This window comes from Belonocnema kinseyi, chromosome 4 (genome assembly GCF_010883055.1).
Source record: "Belonocnema kinseyi isolate 2016_QV_RU_SX_M_011 chromosome 4, B_treatae_v1, whole genome shotgun sequence".
NCBI lineage: Eukaryota > Metazoa > Arthropoda > Insecta > Hymenoptera > Cynipidae > Belonocnema > Belonocnema kinseyi.
In genome coordinates this window covers 113,008,652-113,017,794 of record NC_046660.1, presented here as the reverse complement: position 1 = coordinate 113,017,794, position 9,143 = coordinate 113,008,652, and the positions used below count along the sequence as shown (strand labels likewise).

General features: G+C 30.1%; 1 protein-coding gene across 2 annotated transcripts in view; it reads left to right on the top strand.

Moving 5' to 3' along the window:
• Nucleotides 1-9,143, top strand: part of LOC117170532 (nuclear protein localization protein 4 homolog) — a 31,660-nt gene that overhangs the window by 652 nt on the left and 21,865 nt on the right. For both annotated transcript variants that reach the window (XM_033357325.1, XM_033357326.1), the window contains exons 3-9: nucleotides 874-1,078; nucleotides 1,296-1,455; nucleotides 1,531-1,668; nucleotides 4,261-4,564; nucleotides 4,755-4,892; nucleotides 5,635-5,782; nucleotides 8,776-8,936. In XM_033357325.1, the coding sequence (XP_033213216.1) occupies nucleotides 874-1,078; nucleotides 1,296-1,455; nucleotides 1,531-1,668; nucleotides 4,261-4,564; nucleotides 4,755-4,892; nucleotides 5,635-5,782; nucleotides 8,776-8,936 (1,254 nt within the window). The remainder of the gene's footprint in view (nucleotides 1-873; nucleotides 1,079-1,295; nucleotides 1,456-1,530; nucleotides 1,669-4,260; nucleotides 4,565-4,754; nucleotides 4,893-5,634; nucleotides 5,783-8,775; nucleotides 8,937-9,143) is intronic.

Genomic DNA, 9,143 nt, shown 5'->3' with positions numbered 1-9,143 from the left:
TTTATTGATAAAATTTAGATACTGTGATTAAACTTCGTGCGAAATTAACCCTTTTTATGTATTATGGAATGCATTGATTTCGGGAATATTACTTTATTGCAGCTTTTGATAGGGACAATGGTTTATAAATAATTAATATATTCTGAGTTGTATGATGTTAAAAGACGTGGAAAAATTCAAAATTTCTGCTATAATTTTGTTTCAGAATTTTAGTGCAGATTGAGCAAATTATGTTTCGGAAATATTATTGCTTTATGTTTTCATTATTAAGCACTCTTTATTGTTATCATATTAGCTGTCACTATTTTCTGCAATGCTAGGAAGTTTGTTTATTAGTAGTTTAACCATTTTTTACCAGTTCCAATATGAAGCCGAGAAAATTAGAATCATTTCCATCTCTGATCTGTTTTTTGAAACACGCCAATCTTGAAAGCATTCAAATAAATTAATAATTTATATTTTATAAAGCTGGGGCTGAAAAGAATCTATTTTTAAACATTTCCATGTAAATAAAGACAACTATAGAAAATTAGGCTCATAAATTTCGAGAAATATAATTGCAGTTAGAATAGAAAATATTTATAGTCAGGGGGAATTTAATTTGCAATTTTTATAAAAGAAAGTTTCCCATTTTTGTAAGAAATCAGCTAAATCTAAGTATTCAGAGTCAAAAGAATTGCATAATCATATTTTTCTTAATTGGCTTATATCTATTAAAATAACTAAACTAATAAGAAGTATAAGTTTAATTATTTGTATTTCATGTCAATACTCTTTCTTTTGCTACAAAGTTTAGTAGCAAGACTATGAGGCACATACAAATCAACAACGGTTAAGAATCATACTGATATATTTCTCTGTTGCAATTTTTAGATTTATGAAGCCTTTAATCTTCAGAGTTATGGATTCGGTTTATTTAAGCAACGAAATTACAAAGATGAAATTATATCTTCACGTAGTAAAACTGTCTCAGATGTGGGCCTGTCTCATGGAGACATGGTCTATTTTACATTTCTTAACGGTAGGATACCTTGGGATGGTCCATCGACAAGCAGTTGCTCCAATAACATCAGCACAGGTATTTTAATTCTGTAAAAACGTAAATGAAAATCTACTATACTCTTGAATCGTAAAGTATTAATGTTTGAAATCTAGGTAAATACTAAAATGCGAAGTTTGTACTATAAAATAATATGTTAATCCATTAAAAAAGTAAATAGTGTAAAGTTTTAAGTCTGCAATGAGAAATAAAATTTGGCACAGTGTTAATTAATTTTGAACCAAATTTTAAACAGATGTGACTCAAATGGAAGCAATCCCTAGTACCAGTCGAAATTCTCAGGCTCAAATAGTACCAAATTCTTCTCGTTCTCTTACAACTGTTATTGAGGATGAAGTCGATCAGCAACTGTGGAAACTGGATGGAAAGATACAACGTAAACGAGATGAAAAATTGTAGGTATCATTTTCGTTAATTTTCGAACATTTTCTTGAATACTAGTTTATTTTCTTCTTTTTTTGGGCTTTCAGCTGTCGTCATGGATTAAACGCTTGCTGTGTTCATTGCTCGCCCCTCGAACCTTTTGACGAAGTGTATCTTACGGAACAAAATGTAAAACATATCTCGTTCCACGGTTATCTGAGAAAGTTAACTGCTGGCGTTGACAGGCAAGTTATCATTTTCCATATCATATCGCCATTTTTTCTTGTTTTGAAGTAATTTAAACTATTCTGCGAGCTTGTGATTTAATATCCACAAACCAACACATTTAAGACTCTACAAATTGGAAAGCGTCAAAAATTTTCCCTTTCCCTTGACTTAGATATTCCTCAAAAATCTTTGCAATTTGTCGTATTTGTCGTGTGTGACAGTTTGTCCATAAATTATAATATTCTATAAATTTAGTAGTTTGCAATTTTAAGCATATAAATAACTTAACAATTTAAAGTTGGAAGTGTTTAGAATTTCATTATTTATAGCTAATTCCTTGAAATTTAAAGATTTTTCAACGATACCTATATTATAAAATTATGGTATTTTGAATCAGTGATCTGCAATTCTTCCCTACTTCTAACATTCTAATTTGGAACTGTAGAATTTTGAGCAATGGCGCACGCTGGACATTGGTTCAAAGCTCTGCTTTATTATTTAAACAAAGTATAGAGATTTTTTTGCTTATTAACTTTTTTAAACTCATCGTACGCTGACCTATCTCAAAACTAAGGGCAGCAATAGCCCCTCGCCCCCTCTCTTGCACCCGTCGAATCAGAACCACTGATTTGAGCATTTTAAATTTTAAAGCTAACTTTCAGGTTGGCATATTAAGTTTTCATCTCAATGAGAAGGTATTGGTTCTACTGATTAAGAACAAAGAAATAGATTTCACTTCAGTGTCTGTCTGAAATCATCTGTTTTTGTATGTGAATACAATAACTTTTGAAGTAATTATCGATTTGAATAGCCTATTGGCACAACGTTTCAAGACCTTAAAGTTAGAGGAATTGAGGAGTTCGTTATACAGCAATTTTTGACCAACGGTTCTTAGTTTACCTATCGAAAATGCTTCTTAAAAAATAAAAAATTCAATCACAATCGTGAAAAATGTTATTAAGGAGGTCGTGCCCAACTAATAGATCATAACAATATGTGCAAAAAAATTTTGCAGATATAACCTATACTAATTCCAATGCGAACGAACAGGAATGACTTTTTCTTTAATAGTGTTAGATGATATTAAAAATAAAGAATTTAAATTTATGGATCTATAAATTTTCTTTAGACTACTTTATGATAAGATGCGTACTTATCGTTTTAAATATGAAACATTATATTAAAAGTAAAAATCTAAATTAAACGACTCAAGAAACAATCAAAAGTTGAACGGAAAAATATTTGGCCTGAAACAGATGTTGTGGATCAAGGTACAGAAATTAGTAGAATTAAACATAATAGCTCTAAAAAAGTGTAAATAATTATCACAAAATTATAGAATTCAATGTTAATACCTTTAGTTTTAAAATGTTCATATGTGGGAAATGCATCAAAACCGAGTGCTTAGACTTAAAGAGGGATAAAAACACTATCGAACGCGAAGCGCAAGAACCAACAGACACGCGTCCTGAGTGTGCTCAAAGTTGCATGCGATAAAAATGTGCCCGCGCAGCAGGCAAATTAAAAAAAAATTGAAAATCATGAAATTTTTTTTTTAATTAAAAAAGTTATTTCCTGTTGATTTGAGCTAATCAATTTTTTAAAAGAAGAGTGCACATACGTCCGTTTTCATGTTTTTCACAATGTCTTAAAGTATTAAAACCTACATAATTAGACAATTTAAAAGTTAAATATTGCAAAATATCAACTAGTTACTTTCAATTGTTATTACTAATTGTATTATCTGGAAGAGTTTAAAAATGGAACTATTTAAAGTCGAAAGAGTTATAGCTTTTATTAAAACGGAGTTTAAAAGTAAACAAAAAATGCGTTTTTACTCTACTGTGCAAAGAAAAGGCGAATGAATAATAATTTAAACATATTTTAATAATAATTTTCAATCCAAAATTTTTTAAGTCTTAGAAGAGAAATCTATATAATAGCTTTAAATGTCACTTATATTTTATGAAATTATAATTTTTTAAAGGTTGAGATTTCAAGAATTTTAATTAAAACATATTCAGTTTTGAAAGCATGCATTTAAAAATGTTGGGTTTTAATTTTCCTTTTTTTTTCATTGTTCAGTCCAGAACATTTTATAAGTTTAAAAGCTTTAAATTGAACATTTTTTAATTTGGATAATTTCCCATTTGAAAGAAAATAGCATTTTAACTCATCCTCATTTAGAGATTCTAGAGGCTTGAATTTTAATGTATTTAATTATTTTGAAGTCTCTTTAAAATTGCATATTATTGAATCTTTGAACTTAAAAGAAGATAGGTGTGTACGCATACTTTTGCTAAAATCAATATTTTTCTACCAAAACTATAGAAAATATTATAATGTGCGCCCAAGTGCATAAACCTGATATCCTCATTGACCATCTTTCTTCAAAATTTTGATGCTCTAATTTGGAATTTATTTTTTGAATACGAGTACTTTCAATAAAAAATTGGTTCGGCCTCGAAAGAATACATTTATTAATTCTAGTGACCGGAAAAGAATGATTGCAATTTAGAAAAACTGGGAAATGACCATGAATTCTTTTCTTAGATTTTAGTAGCAACCTTGACTTTTTAGAAGTGAAATATCATTAAGAAATTTTTCAGGGGAAAATTTGTACAGCTGGAAGACATCAGCTGTCGCATCAAAACAGGCTGCAAAGATCATCCTCCGTGGCCTCGAGGTTTTTGTAGCAAATGCCAGCCTAACGCGATTACTTTGAATCGCCAACACTATCGTCATGTCGATAACGTTGTTTTCGAAAACGCAGGCTTAGTAGAGCGTTTTCTGAATTACTGGCGCACGACAGGACATCAACGTGTTGGGTATCTGTATGGGAGGTACGAAATATACTCAGATGTTCCTCTAGGAATCAGAGCTGTAGTAGCAGCAATCTACGAACCCCCACAGGCAAGTCAAATAAAGCCAGAAAGTTTGTCACCTGTGAAGCGGGTGCAAAGTGTTCCTTTTTCACCCTCTGTGTCACCGGGCGGAAAAATCGACTGTAGCGTCCGCTTCACTGGCATAAAGTGTGACATTTGTCGTGTACATTAAATGGAAATAAATTATTATTATGATAAATTACTTTTAAAATGTCTAGGAAAGTTCTAGAGACAATGTAGTTCTCCTACCGGACGGAAAGGAAGCATTAGTCGACCAGCTGGCTCGCTCGCTTAATCTTCGACGAGTAGGCTGGATATTCACCGATCTAATTGCTGACGATGTCAAGAAAGGAACTGTAAGTAAAACAAGAATTATTCAGCTAACCAATCCCATCTGTAATTTCACTTTGAGATTTACAGTAATACGTAGTCGTGTATGCGTACTTTTCTTCGCGAGGAATCTCATTTCTTTAACAATTTATTTTTCTTGACCGATATTACAAAATATCGAACGGCTGCGAAGTGATCATTTTTTAAGTGTCACGCAAAATTTTCGCTGATTCTCTGAAGAGATGCTCATCCACAATTTCTTATTATTATACGTTCTAGGTCGGCACAACTACTATTGCGCGCTCCTCGGTCCTACCTTAATTTCACTATTTACATACAAATCTAACAGATTGTCATAATGTTTGTTTCCTGCTATCGCTTCTGATTATAACATTGGCAAACGAGTTTAAAGGGAAAGTGGTAAAAGCTGGCTGCAAATTATTTTTACAACATAATTCACTTAAATTTAAATTTGTAATATTTAATATTTTATTATTTTGTAAAGTTTCGAATATAAAAATTCACAATTGTACTAATTTGACCAAATACCTATAATTGATTCGAATTTTTTTATATAATGTTTCATAAGCTCAAGATTTTTTCTCGTTTCTTTCATCGCGATAAAAATATACCACTTTCCCTTGGTCACGCTAATATTTATATATTTATTCTAATTTACTAACTGCCATTGGAAAGGGTGTGTTGTGTCGGAATCATTTTTTTATCCACATACAATTTACAAGATTTTTCGCTTCTTATTTTCTTCAGGTAAAACACGTGAGAAACATAGAAAGTCACTTTTTGTCGGCACAAGAATGCATTATGGCTGGCTACTTTCAAAATCAACATCCTAATCCCTGTCGGTTTTCAGCTAGTGGTAACTTTGGCTCGAAATTTGTAACAGTTTGTGTAACCGGTAAGTCTACATTCATGCTATGCTCATAACCAAAAATTTGACTTTGTGTACAGATATTTTTTCAAATTGCTGTTTCGCTCTGTTTTCAATTTCTCTATCTTTTCAGCTTCTCATTTTCAATTTTTTCTTAATTTTCCTAGTTTATCGTAGTTTGAAATGCACGTGTGATATTGAACATTTCTTTATCAATGCGTAAGTATCAAAGATAAGAATTTCGTAATTACAAACCTTTTATGTTCAGGGTTCGAGTTAGATTTTATTTTTAATAATTTTATTTTGTTTTTGAGGATCATTTAATTTTTTATTTAATTTCAACATTGTAATAATAATAAAACAATAGAGATTCAAAATCTTTCGGAAAATTGTTTAAATTCAAAAAGCCTCTACTTTTTTGTTTAAATCTTTCAAGTTAATATAAGTTTGAAAAGAAACTCGATTTTATCGAATTTTAATCTAGCTCGAGATTCTGAATTCCTTATATTTAAATTGGCTAGAAGAAAATAATTCGCCCTGAATTAAGTGTTGGGGAATAGATCGTTAAAATAATACATTTTTTTAAAACATTCTTTGTACAAATTTCATAGATTTTTGGCAACAACCCATATACTGTCGATTTTCGAATCAGAAGTGTTAAGAAAAAGATTTTTTTAACTGAAGCTTATTTATCTTTTAAGATATATTTTTAATTTCACCACTTCTTCAAAAAATGCAAAAACATGCCCCAGATTTGCGAATAGTGGAGGCAAACAAAAACAAGATTATATGCTTTTTCGTCATAGTAAATTGCCATACCAGGAGAATACAATAAAGGAAATATATATGCAGGGTATAAAATAATTAAAGTAATTGTAATTCATTACATCCTGCACGTATATTTTTTATTCGTAGATTAAAATTTTTTAAATTAAGTCATTTTATACCTGTTCAGAAAACACGTCTCCTGAGAACTACGTTTCGCTTAAAAGAACAGGCTTGGGATTTCACCCAGGAAGTTATGTTTTGGGAATGCCTCCTGAGTATTTTTACGGAATTAGACAAAAATTTTTGACCCTCTTTTAAAATAACTTGAAATTTATTGTTTTTTAATCAATTTGTGTGATTTTTTCGAAACCAACAAGTAATAAAAGTCCAAAAAAGTTCCCACGTTATTCATATTGATTGAATTTTTTCTCTTCGAGTTTTAAAAATGTATAAGACTTGATTTTTTTAATTCTACATTTTTGGTGCATTTTACGTAAAACTTCTAATGACGTCTTAAAAAAATATTTTTCAGTAAAAAAGAAGGTAAATTATTTTCTTTTTAAATAATATTTTTCCCCCTACACATCATCCATTAAAGTCATTTGAAAATAAATTAAAGCAGATTAAATTATCTTCAAAATTTTAAAAAATATATTCTAGCTCGTACAGAACATCAGTTATAATCTCTTATAGCGACTACTTTTTGTGGAATTCCTTTTACAAATTGAATAATCGAATTATTGTGACTATAATGCAATGGCGTTCTCATTCACAAATGTCATACACAAACTTATTTATTGTATTAATACTTTAGAAATGTATAAAGTAACAATAAAGGATTTATACATTTTCTCTATATGGCGATTTTGAACCTTGACTTTTGACGATTTTCTTTTCTAGGCATACAAAACAAGTTTTAAATAGAAAATCCGACCTATAATAAAGTTCCATGAAAGGCAGCCTGCTATATGGGACTACAACTGAAGTTCTGTAAGGATTATAATAATATTTTTGTTCAATTTTAAAGATAATTTAATTTGCTTTAATTTATTTTCAAAAAACTTTAATGTAGGATGTATAGGGGGCAGTCTTAATAATTTGAGAAGTATTTAGGCTATAACATTCTTTTTTTCTAATTCGGAATTTGTGAACTTTATCTGCTAATTAGAAATTTTACATAAAAGACCAAAAACGTACAATTTAACGTAAACTTATGTCTCTTATGCATTTTTAAAAATCGAAGACAGGAAAGTCAATCAATATTAAAAACGTGGAACCTTTTTTGAACGAAAATTAAAGGCTTTTATTAGAGAAAACTTTACTTATTACTTATTAATTTTAAAAAAATTACAACCTAACGATTTTTATTATATTCGGTAAAAATACTCAGGAGGCGTCGCTAAAACATACTTTCTAGGATGTTAACTTAAATGTTGTTGAAGACAACAGCAAAAAAATTATTTGTATCATTCGTATCGGACACACCCTGAATACCTCCAAAGCATAAAATTCAGATTCTGTCATAGGAAAAGAAAAGCGTGATAAAAATGTATTAATATTTTTTCGCCACAAATTTATGAATTGAAATCAATTCTAATTATGTAAAGTGAAAAATGTAGTATTTTAAAGAGCTTTTTACTTAAACGTTCACAGATAACTGTAAAATTTGCGTAGAGATTTTAGACATTCCTTCTTTTTTATTTTTGTCAAAAAAAAATTATTTTCTTTTTTAGGAAATTTTTTATCTTTTTTCAAATTTCAATAGGAACATTGTATGGTGTTTGTCCAAATTTAGCCATCGGATTCTTAGTTTTATTTTCATAAATTTTGCACATTAAGAAAGTTTGTTATTGAATGTAATTTAGAATTGTAATTTTTCATCTTATTCAGAAAAATGTCTGCATGTTGGATTAAAATGGCATATTTTTGGAATGAGTAATAGAAATAAAAATAATTATTGAATAATTCAGTAACTTTCCCAAAACTGGCATGTTTTGATAAAATTAATAACCTTGTTTATAATTTTTTGTTGTTTTGACCGTTCTTGCTTTATTCGAACTTATACAGTCGTAAATGTTTCGGCATTGCACTGCGTACAGTAGGTGCTCAAACATAACAAAGATCTTCTTACTTCTAATCTTTTCAACTGACACGTATTCCAGTTTGTTGAAAAACGGAAGCTTTTTGAGTTTGGAAATGTGTATAATGCATGGTAGAGTTAAAAGTGATGTTCTACCTGTTTGGTTTTATAGGGGATAACAAAAATCAGGTGCACATGGAGGGGTACCAAGTTTCTAATCAATGCATGGCGCTGGTACGCGATGGTTGTCTGGTGCCTACGAAGGATGCGCCTGAGCTCGGTTACGTGATTGAATCCACAGATAAACAATATGTTCCAGACGTCTATTATAAGGTAAGTGTGCAATGCTTGCCGCATGATGGTTGATTGGAACGTGCATAAGAAATGCGTAGATTCACGTTAAGGTAATTGGATTGAATTTTCCTAGTCTTTTCGAATGATTGCTTTTCTTGAAACATTTCACTTATAAAAGCGCAATTTTTAATCCTATTAGAACTGGCATACTGCTTTTATTCACCTACCTGATTCATATCTATAAAA